We start from the raw sequence: 21665 nt of genomic DNA, 5'->3' as shown, positions 1-21665 counted from the left end.
CACAGAGATGATTTAGCAGCTGGAGAGAAAGGGAACCTCTACCAAAGACATTCAGATTAAGAACAGCTGGATCAAGCATTGATTATGGATTCATCTAGTTTTTTCATGTCCACCTTCCTTACGCCACCACAAAGTTGAAGCCAGCTCAGTGAAGTCAGGCAGAAATATACACACATTTTGTACTTAATCTCTTTTTGAGATACAACAGGAATACACTGTGTCAAAGCAAGCACTTACACAGGAAAAACAGACACTTGTACAAAACATGTCTAAAGACAACTAATCTGCAGAAGAAAACATACTCTGGCATTTTTCCTTTTCTGTGTGTGAAGGCCTTCTTTTAATGAAGGGCTATAATTATCACTGGTTACTTTGTAAAATCACAACTCTTATTAACACTTCTTTCAAATACAGAAGGCTTGATTAATTGATTAAGACTTAGGCTGTGTTTACACCACGCACCTTTTAGTGACACAGCTGTGCTGCTACAGCCGTGCCACTAAAAGGCGCACAGTGTAGCTGCTGTTTGTCGGCAGGAGAGAGCTCTCCCGCCGACAACTTCCACCCCTAACGAGCAGCGGTAGCTTTGTCAGCAGGAGAGCGCTCCTGCTGACAAAGTGCTGTTCACACTGGCACTTTTCGTCAGCAAAACTTTTGTAGTTCAGGGTGATTTTTTTTTTCCAGACCTCTGAACTACAAAACTTTTGTCGTTCAGGTTCCAGTTTAGACAAAGCCTTACTGTAAAACGCCCTGGAACGTTGAGCCAATTGGTCGTAATATTTAGCCAGTAGAATGACTCCTTTTGCAGGGAGAAGAACGATTTCTTTTACAGAGTAATGTCCAATGGATGTTTCCATTGTCACTCTCCAGAATGGAGAAATATTGAGTGTTTTATGTGTTCTAACGTTTACACCTCTTAAAACTTGACTTTTTTTCATAATTGTTCCTAATAGTGTCCCTTATACTATAGTGTTAGTTTGGACAAGACAAGCCAGTCTGCTTTATCTCTTAGTGCTCAAATAATGTACTTGCAACAGTTGCAGCATTAAGATGCTTTAGAAGTCTTAATGAATCTAATGCTCAAAATTAGCCCGTAATAGCTCTGGGCTGCTCCCTCCACACAGGAGATACTGAGAGGAAACACTTATCTAATTCAGACTTCCTTTCAGAGAGAATTGTCTTTCTCCATGCAGAGGCTTTTCAAAGTCAGCTTTACTACAAATGTCAAGGTATTGATAAAGATTGGTGCTAAAATTAGTTTATACTTTTCTCCCTAGAATGGATGGAAAGCCTGAACTACGTCAGCTCAATCTATTTAGCTAGTTTTCCTAACTTCCATTTTTCCTGAGACTAGTAGTCCTGTAGTGCAGGGTATCATAAATTAGAATTATGGATCCATAAAACACAGATACCTGCACAGTGTAAGAACTTGTTCTTTATAATAAATGGGAAGTTCTGTGCCAGTATTTATAACCATGGTGAATGCCTTAATTGATTGATCATGTGTGCCTTGGTCCAAGCAGCTGAGGATCTTCTTTGCCAACTGCTGAAAGAGGGAATCAAGTTCAGACTGAATTCACTTTTGCTCCTGGTGTGCAATCAATAGACTGTGCACAACATCAAGAAGCATCTAGCAGTGTTGAGAGAAGATGGAAGCAATGAAGGTTTGGCATGATAGTCTGAGGGTAACTGTGATCATGGGTGGAAAGGCCTGTCATGTCTATGATGAATTTAATCTAATGTTGGCATGTCAAAACACTGAAGTTTCTGATGCTTTTTGAAAGCAATTCACCTTCACCTTGCTACAAGAATGAGGCCAGCTACTCCAAAGATGAAAATGAACTAAAGACTGAGGACATGAAGCTTCAGGCACAAGGAGAGCAACAATAAGTAGTGGATAAATGTTGATTATCAAACAGATGATTGGAGATGAGGAGCCTTCTTTGTAAGGTATTAAACAGCACTGTTTGTTCTTCTGAAAATTATTACATAGGCTTTTATGGTGAGGTAAATCAGCATTTAACTTAAAGCCTATACAGTTGTTAGTGTATTTGTGATTTTTGGTTGTCATTAAATAATGTTAAGTTTGCAAAGCACTAACCCCACTCTTGACCACAAACTTTTTTATAACCGATTTCTATTTGTGCCACTGTTGCTGAATGTGGAAATTCCCTGATGCTGAAATAGTCAGGGGAGGATGAAAATATGATTTTAAAATCTGCTTTGCCTGATCATTAAATTGTTATAATGCAAAACACACAACCCTATATCTGATCTACAAACTGTTTCTATAAGCAAATTGTCAGTTTGGTTGGGAACCTCAAAGCCAGGTGCCACAACTGTAGTCCTCATGAAAGCGTGAATGGTTGCTAGCAAGGTTGGAAGTTTCTCTCTGAATCTGTCAAGCTTTTAAATGAGATACTAAAAAAAAATACTTAAACTGAGTAATAGGTTTCACTGACATCTATGCATGGCCCAGGCACTAATAAAACTAATCAGTGTATTGAGGAAGTTCCCATTAATAGGGTAGTCAAAAACAAATTCTTAAAATGGTTGATCTCTCTTGTATTTCATCTTTTTGCAGTCACTTGCTGTCACCTTAATAAAATCTCTTCCAGTTTTGCCACCAAATAGGAAATGCTCTTCCATTCTATTTGTACCAAGAGAACATACCAACCTTTTCCACTGAATGAGAGTATCAATCAAATAATCACAGCTATTGGATAGGCCTTTGGCTTCCTCATAAATTAATTCTGGAGCTCAGAGGGGGCATATGTTCAAGTAAAATATCTGCTAGAGCTCTGATGCCACTTGTAATGGCATAGTTACAAAGATTAGTGTGTAATGTTTGAGTACATATTGGTATAAAAGTAATATTTAGAATTGAGGTGTTACGCATATTTGTACTGGTCAAAGAACCTAGTGATACATGTTCGCAAATGCCTAAAACTAAGCTCCTAGGGAAATTTGTTTTTAAGAGAATAGATTTGGCTTTCTTAAAATAGTTCCACTTCAGTGTTTCAAAAAACAAAACAACAACTCTAAATGAAAAGTCATAGCTTGCATAGAAGTTTAGTTTGTCTTGTGATGCAGCTTCTTCTTAGCCTATGTGCAATGTGCCTCAGGTGTCACGTGACCAGGATTCATCACTGAATTTGGTCCGCTGGCTGGATCATTAGTTCCCCAGGCCAGATATTGACGGGGAGTGCAACTTGAATGCTGATCTATGCCTCTCTGTGATGCAGCTACTCAGTCCTAATGTAGTAAAATTATCCACCATTTCAATCCATGTTTAAGAGAAAAACAAAAATGTTGTTAGAATAAAGTACTGGTGTAGCTATCCTCTCTCATCAAGCCTTTGTTCAGGTAAAGCTAGAGGTCGACCTTGGAGCACGTTGACCTACAAAGAGAGACAGCATAACTTCCAGCAGGAGACAAGGAAGGATGAAAATGAGAACTAGTGGAAAATGAGATTCTCGTTTTCCTCATGAATGAGCTATGCAAACTATTCCTAACTCTGGAGTGTTTCACTGCTGCTATCTAAAGAAGCTACTGTTAGATAGGAATGCCTTACCAGCAGATACCTGCTTGAATGTATTGTCAAATGATTTGGCACAACTGATTCAGCTCATCTTTCACCACATGTACTTTGCATGCCCTTCTTATACTCTTATCTCATGTATTACTAAAGTACAACTGAAAGTTGTTAGTGTGGATCTCCTCCATTACACAATCTTAATCTTTCCTCCCTTCCTTGCTGTTCGAGTATGTGCATGTGGGGTTTTTTTAAACAGCTCTCGGTGAGACTTGGTCACAGTGGGAATCTTCCATAAGCAATATTCCAACTCACTTAAGTCCACAGAACTAGTAGAATTAGATTATCATAGTTTTCTTAGGCACTCTGTGTGTTAAATTTCACCCAGTTGGGAATTGTCAGTGGTTTCTTATATTACCTTTAGTCTTCTATTTTTTTTTTTTAAAGATTTTTGTAACAAACTGCTGGCAAAGGATGTCCTACATTGAAGCTTCCTTCTGGTTGAAGACTTGTAAAAGTCCCTTAATAGCAATGGTTTCCTACTGAAAGGCATTCTTGATGATTAATTTTTTGTAGTGCCCATATTTTCTGTGAAAAGACAAATTTATGGGGGCAGCATCTTTAATAATAGAGCCCTAATTATTCTTCTGTGGAACATGCTACTAGATTATGTAGCACTGCCTAAGAATTTTATCCATTATGATTGTGAATCATGCCTTCCAGACATGGAAGCTTACATTCACCTAAACCAGTGTAAAGTTGGTATGTAGCTCTAAATGACAGTCACCCTTTCCCTGGCTCCCAATTTCTTTTCACTAGGAAGCCTACTGCCACTTGAAATTTGAATGCTACCTGTACTAATCTGAACTTTTGTTGGATACAGTGGAGCATTATGATTTTAAGCTCCTATCCCATATTAAGTTTCCCCTCTTTAAGGTGTGGAAAGATGATGTACCTGTCCTGCTTACATGCTAAAAGCCCCAACTCCTAAGGCAGAAAACATTACGACCCTTCTTTAGCTAGCTGCCCAGATGTGTAGCTTTTGCTGAAAACTCCTACACTGATAGTTACATGTTATCATAAGAATGGCCACACGGGGTCAGACCAAAGGTCCATTTTGCCTAGTATCCTGTCTTCTGACAGTGACAAATGCCAGGTGCCCTAGAGGGAATGAAAAGAATAGGTAATCATTAAGGCTGTGAGTCTGTCACAGAGGTCATGGAAGGCGTGGATTCCGTGATTTTTCTGGGACCTCCGCGACTTCTGCAGCTTGCAGGTGTAACTGACCCCAGGGCTGCCGGAGCAGCTCGGGCAGCCCTAAGATCAACAGCATCACTGTGCCCCACCCCACATCAGCAGTCCCAGGCTGCCTTCCACCCCATGAGCAGCGGCAGTCCAGGGCTGTCCCCCCACCCCACCCCCCAGAGCACAACTGCAGTCACAACTGCATTTTACAGGTGTGGGCAGCATTAAACAGAACAACATATAAAATACTTTTCAGTGACTTATTAGTTAGGTTTAAAAAAAAACAACAACAAAACTTATGATACTGAAGAACGCTAAGGCAGTCTGTGACAGAGGAATGGAATTTAAGTCCTACTTGCTACAGACTTCAGAGGCCTTCATATTAATCAGCACTCTTGTGCAAGTGCCATCTCCAATTTTCCCTTTCAATGGCACATTCTACCATCTTCTGACTCGTTTTGAGGTAATAGCTAAAGCACAGCTTGTTTCTCAGTGCTTGTGTGTGAAGGAAAAGTAGTTCTATTATGCAGGGCCCCTGCTGATCATCTGCTTTGACAGAGCAGAAGTACAATTCAATTATTTTGGCATATGGGGATGACTCTGACATTCTGCCCTTTGTATGCAAATCTGACTACTGTCATGACTTCTGCCCAGCTAACAGCCTTTGACACCAGGAAACTGGCTTTGGGTGATCAATACTGTCTGTATTGCAGAATAGCAGCATCACAAGGTGGACATGTTAGGTCTGTAGCTTGACCACAGTTGTTAAATCCCCATTCATGCTCCTTCCATTATCTCTGGGACCCTAATACCAATGACCTCTTCTAATCAGATTTTTTTAAGTGCCAGCTGTTGATTTAACCACACCAACCACATGTTCCAATGAGTAATGCTCTATTTTTAGCCAGTGTCCACAAAGCAGTAGCGCTTGTCCATAGTGATTGCAGTTCACATACGCGTAGGCAATTACTGTAATAATGGGCCAAGCTCTTCACAAAGAAAAGTAGTCTTGTTCATTTACTGTCCCATTTCACAAATGTAAAGTAAAATTGGTTCAAAACTCTGAACTTCATCTGGTCATAGGTCTTGTTTGTATATAGGGGAGTCTCAACATTTAGATCCTGCTGGTTAAATAGGTAGCTGTATGTGCCATCTATGATAGATAACCTCTGCTGCTTCACTCTCAAGAGCACTCTTCTTTCAAAGTATTGGTATAAATTAGGGTACATGGCTCATCTATAGAAGCATCGACATTGAAAGTAGCATATAGTGTGATTGATGTCCAAACTGCTAAACATCTGTCAGCACGCTATTGGCTATGTTGAAAGCTTCTAAAAATGAGTGCTTCAGCATCTATTACTGAGGCACTACGATGCCCAGGAATGCACATGCGCAAACAAGGTTGTGTGGAGTTGCATGGGATCATACCTCCAGTCTTATGCCAGTAAATAACATTTGTGGACCCACTGAACTCTATTAGGGGTAGCCAGCTAGTCGTCAACTTTTACGAATGGTGTTTGATGCTTCCGGAAAGCAGTGTTGGAGGGGTGTATGGAAGGTTATTAGCTATAATTGGACTAAAGGGCAGAATATTAACTGCACCTTCCAGTACTGTTCTGTCAAGGTTCTTGTTTTTATACATGGTTGTAAATAAATGTCCCTCTCCACCCCCAAATATTTTAAACAATTTGCATATGTCAATTTAGAAGACAACATCCCCTTATAATGGATCCAGAACCTTGGGGAGCACTCTTCCTATGGGGAAAATACGTTTATCCTATTTAATGTTTGTCTCAAACTTAATTTTATGAAGTGTAGGGCAGGGAGGTAGATAAAGTCCAATTCAAGAAGTCTCAGATATTGGTTAGCTTTTTAGGTTTGGTTATGTAGTGAGAGGGAAGATTTCTCAGGATTTATCATCCATGCAGAGTTAATATAGGCTCTTATGCAGGTGTTGCGCCTTAACCCTCTCTGAGGCTTTGTCTACACTGGCAACTGAATGACAAGTTCAGAGGTATTAAACACACACACACACACACACACACACACGAAAGACAAAAGTTTTGTCAAGGAAAAGCACCAGTGTGAACAGCACGTTGTCGGCAGGAGAGCTCTCCTACCGCCGCTCATTGGGGGTGGAAGTTCTTTGTTGGCAGGAGAGCTCTCTCCTGCTGACAAACAGCAGCTATTGCACACCTTTTAGCGGTACACATACAACTCTCTCGTCTGAGTTTAGTAGTTTTTTCATCCAGGGCTAGCTGGCTTATCTGGGGCTGTAAGCTAACGCCCAAGTGAGGCTTCCATTTAGAATGGTAACTTCTCTACTTTGCAGTGACTTGACTACTGGTAGTCCTCCAATGCCTTCCCACAATTCCTCCTATGTTCCCAGGACAGCCAGTTCACCTGGAAAGAATCAGAGTGGCTCAGCTTACTCAAGAATTTTTCATCTCGTTTGACCTCTTGTGTAGCACAAGCAATAGAATTTCACCCAGTAATCTGTATATCAAGTCCATATCTTCTGGTTAAACTAGAGCATATTTTTTAGCAAGACAACCAGTTTTGATTTTAAGTGATAGAGAATCCACCACAGCTGTTGGTAAATTATTGCAATGGTTAATTACACTTAGGCTACAGATAAGGTGAAAAATTACCTAGCTTCAACTTCTAGCCATTGGATCATGTTGTGCCTTTAATTTATAAAAAGAATACTGTCTGAAATCTTCTCCCCCTTTAGGATTCTGTTTAGTTTAGCTCACTGCTTGCCTGTCTCTTCCCTTTTGGGGACTGCTACTCAAAACTCCCTGCCACTGTTCTGATGACCTAGTCACAGGAAGGCTGATTACTTCAGAATATGAATTCCTTGAGGGCCTGGAGATCCCCTCACACTACAGGAACTATTTGACCCTTTGAGTGCAGAACATGTTTTGTAACTTGCTAGAACTGCTTGAGAGCACTTCTGAAAATGCTGGTTAATTCTTGTCATCTTTTGTTTCCGGTTATAGCAAAGGACAGTCCCTCAGCAGAACCTACAGTACCATGAAGAAACTGAAAGCACATAAGAGGAAATAACTGCTTGGTGCTTCAGTTTCTATGGCCCTTCACTTATTGCAGAGCACCCTTGTTGTGAGAGGGTACAAGAAGTCCCACCCTTTCTCTTTCTCCAGTTACAAGTAGTTGGAGATGCAACATATGCACAAATGTCTGCACTTTATTTGTTAGTTCTTGCATTCAGGCTATGTCTTATATTTCTTAATCTTTTTGCATAGTATCTAAGACAGCCTTTGCTATTCATCCACACAACTAAAACTCTTGTCCAGGCTCTGATCTCGTGTCTCTATTACTGCAATATCCTTTTCTCTGGCCTTGACATGTGCAGCCTTGCCCTGCTCACGTCCATTCATGTGCTGCTGTAAAGATGATTTTCTGAGCCCATTGATTTGACCGTGATACCACTCATAGACTCCTAGAATATCAGGGTTGGAAGGGACCTCAAGAGGTCATCTAGTCCAATCCCCAATTTTTGGCCCAGATCCCTAAATGGCCCCCTCAAGGATTGAATTCGCAACCCTGGGTTTAGCAGGCCAATGCTCAAACCACTGAGCTATCCCTCCTCTCCACTCTCATTGCATCCCTCCATAGCCACCGCCTTCTCTATTGCATCAAATATAAGCTGCTTATCTTCATTTCCAAGGCCTTTACAGTCTATCCCCACCCTACCGATCCTCTCAAATTCACTGTCAGCTCATGTTGCCAGCCTTCATCATCCACTTGTTAAGTTTTTCAAACAAGCACTTATGCTTTCCTCCTGTGCTGCCTCTCATACTTTGGAAGAGCTCCTCATAAACAATCTTAGAGCTACCTTATCATTCTTCGAATCCCTTCTTTAAACTCTCCTCTTTTCTGTGATGCTGACAGAAAAAAAACTTGACAACTGTTTTTCGCCATTGTGCTGATATCACTGCCTATAACGTTGACCAGTGTCTGTCTGTCTGTCTTGTACTCCCATGTTTGTAACCATCTGTTGTCTTTTGTTTTATACTTAGATTGCGAGCTTTTTGGATCAGGGACCTTCTTGTTCTGTATTTGTACAGAACCTAGCACAATGGGGTTTTGCTCCATGGCAGGGTCTCTGACATGCTACAGTAATACTACCATTAATAAAAATAATCAGGAGACAGATTGCTCTTTATTCAGTGATTACAGTACCTCCCAGTGAAGACTTGTGAGGGTTGTGCACCAGTGGGAGGTCAGTATGTGGGGAAAGCCCCAACACTGCTAGTTTAGCTTTGCTACTTTTATTACCCCTTCCCCTTCTCATAGCTTTTCATCCATCTTCTACTATTGCAATTAAGGTTGGGGACTGGATTTTAGTTCTGTCAGTGCCTGGGGCAGCCATTTCATGAGAAGTCACCAAGCTCAGGTTGTGAGGGCTTTAGACTGGGTATGCAGCTACCAATCCTCTGTTCGGTATCTTCATCAATGATTTAGATAATGGCATAAATAATACACTTATAAAGTTTGTGCACAATACCAAACGGAGGGGATAGGATTAAAATTTAAAATGATCTGGATAAACTGGAGAAATGATCTGAAGTAAACAGGATGAAATTCAATAATGACAAACACAAAGTACTTCACTTAGGAAGGAACAATCAGTTGCACGCATACAAAATGGGAAATAACTGCCTAGGAAGGAGTACTGTGGAAAGGGATCGGGGGTTAGAGTGGATTACTAGCTAACTATGAGTGAACAGTGTAGCACTGTTGCAAAAAAAGCAAACCTCGTTCTAGGATGTATTAGCAGGAGAAGTAGTTCTTCCACTCTACTCTGTGCTGATTAGGCCTTAACTGAATATTATGTCCAGTTCTGAGTGCCACAATTTCAGGAAAGTTGTGGACAAATTGGAGAAAGTCCGGAGAAGAGCAACAAAAATGATTAAAGGTCTAGAAACATGACCTATGAGGGAAGATTGAAAAAATTGTGTTTGTTTAATCTGGAGAAGAGAAGACTGAGAGGCGACATAACAGTTTTCAAGTACATAAAAGGTTGTTAAGAGGAGGAGGGAGAAAAATTGTTTTCCTTAACCTCTGAGGATAGGACAAGAAGGCCATTGCAGCAAGGTTGGACATTAGGAAAAACTTCCTAATTGGCAGTTAAGCACTGGAATAAATTGCCTAGGGAGGGAGATTACACAACATCATTAGAGTTTTTAAGAGCAGGTTAGACAAACGCCTGTCAGGGATGGTCTAGATCATACTTAGTCCAACCTTGAGTGCAGGGGACTGGACTAGATGACTTCTTGAAGTCTCTTCTAATTCTGTGAGTCTCAAGAGCAGGGGCCTGCTGAGAGCTTCTGTCTCTGAACTCCCCATGACAGGGAACCCAGCTGTAGTGAGTAGGTAAAAGTGGCAGTAGCTACTAACACTCTGCTGAGTAGAAAGGTCAGCCAGCACTCCCATTCCGTTGCAGCACAAGGAATCGAGGGCTGCACCCCCAAATGTCCCGAGGACACAGGAATTTGACTTTGCAGCATAGCTACTCACACCCAGGCTAAGTTAACCTGGATACTGACCACAAAGCTAACCACAATTCATGCGTACCCTCCCAGTGCATACACATGGGAAAAAAATTCCTGGGTTAGTGTTTTTCCCCTAACTTAATTTTGGAGTACTCCTGTTTATAGATACTGCGTAAAGGTGCAGAATGGAATAAAATCCACAACACCTATATCTGAACTTTCTTTCTACTGTTTTTTTCTTGCCACTGTGTATGTGTGCCAGCATTTCCTGTTTTGAAAGATTCTGTTTACTGTCTGGGTTCCAAAATCTCAGGAAGAGTAGAGAATTGGAAAGAAATTTAGAACGAAAAATATAAGCAAACAACTTAATCATAGCCGGAGTTTATATTTTAGTTACATTTTTGGCTACCAATCCAATTAGTTTTATACAAAAGAAACTCAAAAATAAACCCTCATTCCCATCACACTGCCTTACTCTTTCAAAAAGGGCAGAAGATTCCTTTTTTTCTGTATACAAAAATGAAATTAAAGCTCTCTGCTTTATCACTGAGTTCTCTTCTGTGCTCTCTTATTAAATGTTCACGTCACCAATATAAAATTCACTTAGTGTAAAAACTCTGAGACCCATAAGCAGGCAGGAAACCTAACCATTTTATTTTTACATGTGCAAAGGTGGTTGCTATTGTTTCCCCTGCGTTTCTTCAGCACGGCAGGCTTGCCTTAACAGCTTGAAAAAACTCCAGTGTTTGCTCACCCCACTTCACAACATGCTTGTAGATGTAGCAGAACACCTTCAGCCAATGTAGAGCCACTATGGAGCAGGGCTCTTGAACTGTGAGTGGGAAACTTTTTCCATATAGAGGCCAGAATTCCTGATTGGAATAATAGGATTTAGCAGATGTATGGAAGTTCAAGGAAGGAAGGCACACTGGCCTTCCGAGGCGTCAAAATGCAATTTTAGTGTTTAACAGTGTGTCACTGATTAAAAACAGAATATGTTGGGTTTTTTTATCTCCTCTGAAGAGGCTACTAGTTGAAAAACACTGCATCACTGTGGAATTCTCTCCCCTTGTATTATGCATGCACACAGCATGGTGGAAAGGAGATCAAAATTGTAAACTAGAAGAAAATGTCCAAGGAAAAAAGAACAGGCATTCCCACCTTCTCCATGTTCTTACTCCTTAGGGTCCTTTAAGGAAAAGCATGGTTACAGAGGTGGTGGTGGAGGTCATTTAAAATTCCAAGTGCCTCTCTTTCCCAGGATCCTCCTTCTGTCCTTGAAACACTGAGTACGTAGTGACAAAAATTTAAGCGCCTTTAAAACAACAACAACCACCACCCCAAAACACTTGAGAAGGCCACACTGCCCTAGAGCCACAGACTTCCATACCTTACTGTCTGTTTTTTACCTTTTTTCACAGTTTTAGGCTCTGGGTACACTGGTCTTCAAGCAGAATTGAGGAACAGTGTTGACTCTATTTAAGCATGTCTTCAGCTTATCTGACTTGTATTGTGCTTTGACAGCCAGGCTGCATATGGATTGGCAAAAAAGGGACTTGTAATTGTCCATTGTTGCAGCTCTACCACTGGTATCAATATTGGAAGGCTTGGGGGTTTGTGTTTAGTTCTGCTCTGAGCAGTGTTTAAATAAAAACAAAACAAGACTACACAGTGGCAAAAACAGTTAAGCCCTGCTACAGGGCTATTTTTGTGGCCAGGCCCCTCTGAAGAAAAAGCTTTACAAAAATGCTGTGTTAGAATTTATAATATGAATTTTAGAACATGGTTCTATCATATCCTAATCACAAAATGGGTTTAAATGCAGATATTTAATTTTGGACAGTATCTTACACTGGGTCTGATGCCAGTGCTGATGCCAGTGCAGTGATAATCGTTATAATATTCACTTAAGATTTCATCCTAGAGAAAGAGCTCTCTAAAGCTGTGTCTAAATTACAAAATTTACCCATCACTGGTAGTGGGTGCGGCTAAACGAGTGCTGAGATCGCTGTTTCAGAAACTTATTTAAACATATTGGTTCAACTACAGCAATTGTCAGCAATGGGTACATTTTGTAGTGTAGACAAGGGGGCATTTTGTAAAACAAACAAAAACCTTAGCGATACAAGGTTTCAAAAAGGGCTATATTCCTCCTAATCCTTTCCTTTTACTATGCTGTTTGCAGCCATACAAGAATTCGTGTGAAAACTGTATTTGCATAATTTGTTAAATGGATGAAATAAGATAGAAAAATACAAAGACACGAGGAAGCTCTACATACAGTGCAACAAAAAATAATTTTATCAGCAATGTTATAGCAGAGGACAATTTCAAGTCTTTGTATTAGATGCTTGGTCTGTATCTGTACTCTAGAAAAATGCCTGAAGGCAGGCCAGAAGAACAAAGGAGTATCACTGAAAATATCTAGACTGAAGGCAGTTTTACTGTCACTACGCAGCAGATTTGGACAGCAGAAAAAGCAAACCCACTGACAACCCTGCCAACTCTCCTTGTGCTGGGTTTTGGAGTGACTGATGTGCCTTAAGAGGGAAAAAAACATTTGTTCTCTAGTCCATGGAGTCTGAAATTTCTAGGCTGACATATTGGCACCAGTGGATAAAAGTTTTACATTCTGAAGAGAGAGAGAGATTAATGTTTTTCCCCTGGGAAAGTGACTCCTGTTCCTCCCAGAATTTTGCTTTTGGGGAATCGATTGAAGTCATAACAGTCTTACGTTGGAAAAATTCAGTTGGTGTTGAGATTGGGATAATGAGAAATAAAGTCAATATGGTGGTCTAAACCTGAACAGTGTAAACGTTTTTGGAGTTTGTTTCATGTGGGGCGTGAGGGGTCAGTCAGTTATGAATCTAGGAGGTTTTTAGTGTGGATTGTGGAGTGAATTTCTAACTGGGAAAACTAATCAAATCTGTACAAAAGTCATAGTGGAATGCATATAAAACAGAATAATTGTTACAGGAAACTGTTATATCCTGTCTGTCAAAGCAATTTAATGAGATTTTTCTTGCAATAAGAGAAGCTAACTGACTTTGAATATTTGGAAATAAAATGTATCATGTTTATTGAATGGCTCATTCAGTTGTAAGGGTAAGCTAATGGTAGTGAAATGAGTGATTACAGTTTATGCACTGAATTGCAGAGGATTAGGAAACTTTACTTTTCAATGATGTTGCAGATTTATTCAGTTTGATTTATAATTATTAAGGTGTATACATTAAAATACTGTTTGTTTAAATTAGTTGTTCAATACATCAACAGTTAATGTATGGAGCTGCTTTGTCTTTCCTGGTTAGTTCCTACTGCTTGCTTGCTTTTGCAAGAGAGAAAATCCTAAAGGAAGGATGTTAGCTGAACTTTTGTGCCTACAAGGTAGTATGCTAGTCAGTGAATAATAGTGAACATTGCAGGACTTCACCGTTGCAAAGCCTGCACAGGAGTGGAGCTTTTTTTGCACTGATGACAAGCGACCCTCAGGATAAAGGAAGGCTGAGCGGGAGGATGCAGTTCTCCCCTCTCCCTCCCCCAAAGCTGGTCACTGGGTCTTCATACTGCTTTTGGGGAGACACTAATATATTGATTCTAGATGCAAGTTTAGCTCCTGCCAATAAAGCATCCGCTACTCTGATAACATCCAGAGTTGGAAAAATTCCAGTTAATATAACTGCTAACAGTAATTATATTCCTTGATTACCAACACTACAACTTTATACTACAGATCATGCAGACAAGAGAATTTTCATTAGTAATCTTGATGTAGGGTGGGTTGCATCTGTGGATCTGCTGCATCTGCAAAAGGAAATACGCCATTGAGAACAAGCATGCTCCTCCCTCAGGCAGATTCATGAAAGAGCATGTTTATCTTTGGGATTAAGGCTGTATCCATTCTTTAGAATCATTTGCTTTTAGTGGCACAGTCAAAATACGGATTAATAGATAGTAGTCTCTGGTGCAGCTGCCCCAGAGCTGCAAACCCCTGGGAACTGGTCCAAGGATTCAGATTCTCAACTCCATAACTGAGAGCCCTGGTTTGAGCTGGAGTTCTCAGGACTTCTAGGGTCCCTGCTGCAGATCTGAGAGCCAAACTACGGCTGGAGCCAGGGCACCTGGGTCTTTCAGGCTTCTGCCTAGAAGTCCTTAAGTGGCGTGGCTGCTCCAGAGCCCCAGCAGGAGCCTGGGCTCTGAGTTTTAGGCACCCTGCTCTGTGGCAGGGAGGATGGTAGCACTGCAGCGTAGTGGAGAGCCTAGCAGTAAGAGCCCCAGCAGGTTCTGTACCATGGTGCTATGGATCCTGGAACACAGGCCTCTTGGCATGTTTCCATTGGCAAAAGTTAGGTCAAATCTGTAATAGGTTCACCAAAACATCTTTCTTCAAATCAGTATTTTCTGATGAAACAATGTTTAGTTGGACAACATTTGTCTAGCTCCACTATTGATCTTTTTCCCCATTGCTTGTTTAAATGTTCTATGGCAATCAGGTAGCAGTTATATTATCTGCATTTTATGTTTTGGCAGAGATTCCTGCAAGTTTCAGAAAGTTGTTATAGCTTCTTCTGATCAGATGATCACTTCTCCTGGATGATGACCGTTCGAGTGGGTTGCTACAGGAATTCTCACTTTCAGGAAAGAAGTGGTTGAGGAAGAAATAACATTAAACTTTGTAAAGGCCTCAGATGAATGTTCATGACAAAAGTGTGCCCAGTAGTCTTGGCTAATTGTACACAGCAATTTGACTAAAGCCAGGCAAATAACTGATTTTTCTATTGGCTGACAATTCTGAAAAGTTAAAAAAAAAAAATTTCTGGTCTGATGAAATGTTTCATTTTAGATGTTGAGCATTTTTTAATGTTTACTGTTTATAAGAAGACTGAAGTACATTTCTAAATGAAAGGTTGTTCAGAATAAAAAAAATCAAATATCTAAATGAAATGTTTAGGCGGGTGGGAGGTTAGGTCTCTCCCCTTCCCCCCCTCCCCCAATAAAAACAATTCAGCAAAATTGACAGGAATTAACAAAATGTTTTGGTGTTGCCAAATCTGCAAATTCTCCACAAAAAAAAGTTTCAACTGAAAAATTTAATCCAGCGCTGCTTATAATGAAACGTTCTATTGCATGGAAATTCAGTTAAGGTAGCCAAACTACCTCAATTCTGCCCTCATTGCAATGGCATGAGAAAATGAGATTACCTTATCTATCCAGAACAGGGTTAGTCTTGTACAGTAGAACCTTAGAGTTATGAAAGCCTCGGGAATGGAGGTTTTCATAACGCTGAACAAAACGCTATGATTTTTCTTTCAAAAGTTTACAACTGAACAGTGACTTAATACAGTTTTGAAACTTTACTATGCAGAAGAAAAATGCTTTTAACCATCTTAATTTAAATGAAACAAGCACAGAAAGCTTCCTTACCTTGTCAAATCTTTTTTTAAACTTTCTCTTTTTACTTTTTTAGTAGTTTACATTTAACACAATACTGTATTGTATATGCTTTTTTGTCTCTGCTGCTGCCCGATTACGTGCTTCCAGTTCCAAATGAGGTATGTGGTTGACCAGTCAGTTTGTAACTCTGAGGTTCTACTGTGTGACAGCAAAAGCTAGAACGCTTCACTCTTTATCTTGGGCCTTCTTTATGGTCATTTCTCGTTCACCGGAAAGAGGATGATACAGATGACTGATTTAGACAAATATTGTGTGTCTTCGGACAGCATAGCTCTTAGTACTGGAAAAATGCATGTACCAAACCAAATAGGAAAGTGGTCTACGAAGCTTTTTTTTTTTTTAACTACTCAATATGTAGAGGAATGAAGATAAAAGTTAAATATGTTACATGCATACTCAAACTACTTTAATAATTTTGGGCACAATCTAAAATATAGGTGTGCATTATCAATAATTGCAACAGGTGGTTAGTGGGGTTGAGAAAGGAGAATCAATAACACGGTGGTTCAGGAAGATGCTGTAACCAGCCCAGAGAGTTGGTAGTTTGATCAGTGAGGGGCCTGTGAGTTTGGTCTTGCTGGCTACTTGTGGTGGTTCAGAATTCTGGTGGTCTGGAGGGGTGATTAACCATGATTTGGAAGTGCTCATTGCTGCCCCTAATTGTGTCTATGTAATATCTATTCCAAAATAATTTGTTACAGTAATATTCCTTGAGCTGTTTTAAGAACAGAATTGATTCCCTTTATTCCAGGCAGCCTTCCAGTTTTCTCAAAACAAGACAAAAACGCAATCTGCTAATTATACTTCGAAAATGTAAACCGAAATTCTTTTACTCTCCAAATACAAACCACGATGGTATCCTTACACGCACAAGTGGAGTGAATGTGCACATAGGATTAATGTGCGCACGGTTTCTAGCCCCTACTCTGTCAGAAGAAAAATAAGCTGCTGTTTTAGTGTGATTGTTCTAAAATGGTGACTTGCCCATTGGCCTACTTGCAGCCCACACTCTCTTTTAGAAAACAAACACATTGACTATTTTAAGATTTGTACTTCATAAACATAATTTTATTTTGAAAAATTATTTTGGGTCTGCTAAGACTTGATGAATTGTTTGATATTGTAATCTAAAATTAAATAGTTTTTAAAAAATTCCTACACTTTTCAGCAGCCTAATGTTACAGAACTAGGCCACAGTCTGCACTACAAAAATTAACATGCTTAAACATGGGGGTTAGGATGATTTGGACACAGCCATGTTTATCACTTGTTTTGCATATGTGGACAGAAAACATGTTCTGAACAGGACACCCAAATTTTAACACTGGTAGATATCTAGGTTTGTAACATGGTTCCCCTATATCTCTCTCCTGACCATACTGGTAATATATAAATTTAAAAAAAAAAAACCCACACCACACAACACTTTTTTTGTAATATGATTTAACTATAAGTATGCTAGACAACCATAATTTTGGTAGTGTAGACTGGAGTCTTGTTCTTGTCTTGGTTGACTCGGAACAAAAACAGTATAGGGGAAAATATTGCCAGCCTGTCATCTCTTCATGACAAACTCTTTCAAAAACAATTGGCTTGTATACTAATATACTTGTATATTAATAAGTACAACTACTTTTTTTTTGGCTTGGCACTTTCCTCATGATATATTTTTCCACCATCCTTTTGGGACATCAGAATTTCTTCATCATTATCTCTTGTCATAAGAGACTGAAATATATTCTATAAAATGACTTTTGTCATTGAAGAATGGGAGAGGGGGAGACATGGATATAATAAATGCAGTGATGATGTGTATGTAAAAAATAAAATATATAGAAAATAAACTAGAAATATGAGGAAACTTGATTTCTGCATATGATTTATAGAAAATTGCAAGATCAGGCTTGTTTAAATAGATTTATACTAATTCTGTGTTAATAAATTGATTTGTTAACATAGTAATACAAACAATGGTGGGTTATTTTCCTTGCCTCATTTAGTTTTGTTTTAATAATGGGTAGAATGGGGATGCTAATGTAAACAATAAAGCAATAGATGCTATATAGTCAGTAAAGGACTGACTGAGTCATTGAGTCTCTCTCTCCACCAAACACCAGTTTTGATATCTTTGGCAAGTTATTTAACCTTGTGCACCTTATTTCCCCATGTGTAAAATGGGGATTCTTACCTACTTTAGACCTTTGAAATACTCCCATTAAAGGATTATATAATTTCAGAGTTTCACTCCTACTCTTTTGTAATTAACACCATATGCAGAAGATGGTTTTCATTTAAATCTCAAATTAAACTCTTATTTATGATCTAGTTGAGCAGTCAATAGGTGTGAGTGTATGTACGTAGAACTTAAAATATCCAAATCTACATTGCCTTCCTCTGGGTCAAATAGAGAGAGACATTTCTTTAACTTCTGCAGAATCTAAGCTTTCATTTAAAAAAACAAACAAAAAACCTAGCCTTTATGGTGACAAAGAACCTTCTAATCACGAATAAAGTATAAATCAATGTAGCATTTTACTAAAACTGTAATGGAGAGTTCCGTTGCCTATGTTGCTATTTGTAGAATTTCCAAAGCTGCAGCAGAGAAGGCTGATCACAATCTGACTGCTATTCAGAATTTTGTGGACTGCAGTGAAACTGAAAAGAATTGTCACTTTCATTCTGCTGCTCCTTGAGAAAACTGAACAGTGGCTGAAGTAGATCTTGACCTATTCAACATAAAAAAAGAGGGCAGAGTAGTGGAAATGTGCTCCTTATAGCAGCTGGAAAGCTGAGAAAGATATAGGAAAGCAGAAACTTCCTAACCAACCCTCATAGCAAGACAGGAGGCTTTGGGTTGGAAGGGAAGAGGTCTGAGTAGAAAGAGAATGTATCTTCTCCCTTCTGGCAACCATGGGAAATTTTGTGGTGGAGGAGTTATCAGACATATATTAGCCAAAGACTGACATCAAGCAGAATGGAGGGAGGGCACCCTGACAGGCATCCCAGCTCATTACTTTCAGAACATTTGGGATGGGGACAATTGACTTAATTGAGTGTTGCATGTGGACATTGAAGATCCTATCTTTCATATTGGTCTTTCTCTAGCAGAGGACAAAACCTAGCTTTTAGCTGTTAGGTAGAAGAACTTCAAAGCCTTGTCTGTCAGTGATTGGAGATGGATAGATGCATATGTGGGTTGGCAGGACACTAATGAGAATATGGGAAATGTTTTAGTAGCAATGTACTGTAGAGATTCAGTGGGTAGACCTGAAAGTGATTATTTAGCACAATTGCATACCTTCCAAGTTACTATTTTTAATACAAATTGAAACTGTAAAGCATAGTCATCTGTGATGTTCATATGTAAGTTAAAAATAGGTTAATGTTTTAATTATTGGCGGTAATGTAGTGGGGAATGAAGAGAATTATTTAAATGTGTTTCAAACATAAGTATGTAAATCATTTTTAATGGAAAAAAATTAATCCACTTTATTTTATTTTTTTTGCAAATCACTAAATGCATATTGTTTAAAAGTTCGCAACAAGGATGAATAACATCTGTGTTGCTATTAATTGTACCATTTGAGGGTTTTAATTCGTATTAAAAATGTGGCTTTTCCCCAGAACTTCCTTTGACATCAGACTTTGGGTTGTCTCCCCTACACCCTCCTTGGTAAAATGCAATAATTTGTATGTCCTGCCCCTATTTAATGTCATAAGTGCTCAGATACTGTGTCAGTTGGGGTTATAGAAGAGTCTCTAAATAAAGCTGCTCTCAATTCTAATTTGTGAGGTTTATATTTTTTCATTCTAATATGTTTTAATGTTTTACATTTATTTAGGTCTCTCCTGTAGGAATCTGTGCTTAAACCTGTTTCTGTTGTAAGTTTACCAAAAGATTAAGAAAATGCCTCCAAGACCATCATCTGGTGAACTATGGGGCATCCATTTGATGCCACCAAGGATCCTTGTAGAGTGTCTTCTACCTAATGGAATGATAGTGACTCTAGAATGCCTCCGTGAGGCCACACTATTGACTATCAAGCATGAACTCTTCAAAGAAGCAAGAAAATACCCTCTTTATCAGCTCCTTCAAGATGAATCTTCTTACATTTTCGTAAGTGTTACACAAGAAGCAGAAAGAGAAGAATTTTTTGATGAAACACGGAGACTTTGCGACCTGCGGCTCTTTCAGCCTTTTTTAAAAGTCATTGAACCAGTAGGCAACAGAGAAGAAAAGATTCTTAATCGGGAAATTGGTAAGATGTTCTGTGTTTTAAAGCTTCCTGATTTACCTAGTTAGTAAACTTAATCATCTTGTCCTCTTCAAAATACTAAAAGAGGTGTTAAAATGGGAATGTGATTATCAATTGTAATTTGCTGCCACCTTGCAAAAACTGCAGCAGTCTGGCAGAGTTTTAAGGGTGGTCTTATGAGCTATATAGTGAAGACCATGATCACAGTAAAACCAGCACTCTTTTATTGTGTTGTGCAAATAAAAAGTTGGGATTTTAACTGCTGCAATTCTAATTTTGGAGCGTGAGTAGGTTTTCACTAGAAGTGGAGGGGGAGAGTTTTTTTTTATTAAGCAAAATGTCAGTGGAAAGTGGTTGTTTTTTAAATATTTTGAAAGTGTTGGTGGGTTTTTTGGGGTTTTGTTTTGTTTTGCCTTTATCCAGTCTCCCAGAAATGGTTGTGGAATATTATTTATTACTAATTTTAAAACAGTAGGAATTCTGTCCTCTTAAAATGCGTAAAATATTGTACAAATTGGTTCTGAATCCTGAAGTCATTCCTATTGTTGATTGTCTTGATTGTTTCAGGGAGTAGAATGTAGGGACGTAGGGAGTTTTTGGTGTAGCCACGTCAAAATATAAAACTGATATTTCCTACTGTGGGGTGGAGAAGGGGCTTGAAAAATCCACTTAACTATGGTGAATGTGAAGTTGAGTCATCAACTTTTGCAGTCTCAAAACTTTTGTTTAAAAGGAAAAGTATGTAGTCATTTATGCTAGAAGATAAATTTCCAGCCATGAACAAAGTATCTTTCTAAGTCTGTAAACAGATAGGCAAAAGGAAAGATATTGCATCTGGTTTATATGCAGTTTTTGTACTGGTATAACTATTTTTGTTAGGGATGTTTTTTTTTTTTAAAGTGAAATAGTTATATCAATACGATCCCTAGTATGGACACAATTATAAATGTACTTTGTACAAGTATGGTTTCTTCACCTTCCTGTATGGGTATAAGCCATACCAATGTAACACTGACACACTTGTGGGATTGTACAGTTTTCTCTCTCTCAATATAGTGAAAGCTGTACAGCTTTTCTGTGTAGACACAGATTTAGTTGCTTTGGAAAATTCAACCCTGGTTCCTTTCAGTTGCTTTCCATGGTAATTTTGCCATATAGTCCCAAGCGTGAGCAATGACATCCTTGTGCTGAATGCCAAGGAAGAGCATACTGTAACTGGATACGCCTTGTGTTTAATTTATTACCTTACAGCCAGAAACAATTTGAGATCTTCAATGAAACAGTAATGATTGAAGAGCTAATGGATGTTAGGGATTGTACCTTGTATTTTGGAATAGGTAAAATGGTACAGCTTTTGTGTGTAAACAAGCCTGCAGGCTACTTAAAGCCTTCCCAATCTGCAGCAGAGTAATAGGGAATCCTGTAAGCAACAGTGAAGTTGACCAAGAATCTGGTCAATTTCACTTTGTTGCTTATGACCTTTCCTAGGTGGCAGCACAGAGCTAGGCACTGGAGGTATACACTAGGGAGGAGGACCCCAAATGGAGGCTGGGAAAGGGTTGATCAGTGCAGACAACTGCTATTATTACAGCAGTTAGGAGAATCAGGGTGCAGTGCAAAGAGAGAGTGCCTCCATCCAGTGTGTTTGGGGAATAC

At 39.2% G+C, this 21665-nt stretch overlaps 1 protein-coding gene across 2 annotated transcripts in view; it reads left to right on the top strand.

Annotated features, from left to right (window-relative positions):
• The window catches only part of PIK3CA (phosphatidylinositol-4,5-bisphosphate 3-kinase catalytic subunit alpha), a 72053-nt gene that overhangs the window by 6165 nt on the left and 44223 nt on the right, over nucleotides 1-21665 (top strand). Inside the window, exons 2-3 of one of the 2 annotated variants that reach the window (XM_084638446.1) lie at nucleotides 1524-1950; nucleotides 19596-20012. In XM_084638446.1, coding sequence (XP_084494572.1) covers nucleotides 19661-20012 — 352 coding nt within the window. In that variant the 5' untranslated portion in view covers nucleotides 1524-1950; nucleotides 19596-19660. The remainder of the gene's footprint in view (nucleotides 1-1523; nucleotides 1951-19595; nucleotides 20013-21665) is intronic. The other variant, XM_084638447.1, reaches the window with a different exon arrangement.

The sequence above is a fragment of the Lepidochelys olivacea genome (assembly GCF_965140295.1).
Source record: "Lepidochelys olivacea isolate rLepOli2 genome assembly, chromosome: 9".
NCBI classification, from domain to species: domain Eukaryota; kingdom Metazoa; phylum Chordata; order Testudines; family Cheloniidae; genus Lepidochelys; species Lepidochelys olivacea.
This window is presented reverse-complemented; position numbering and strand designations above follow the sequence as displayed.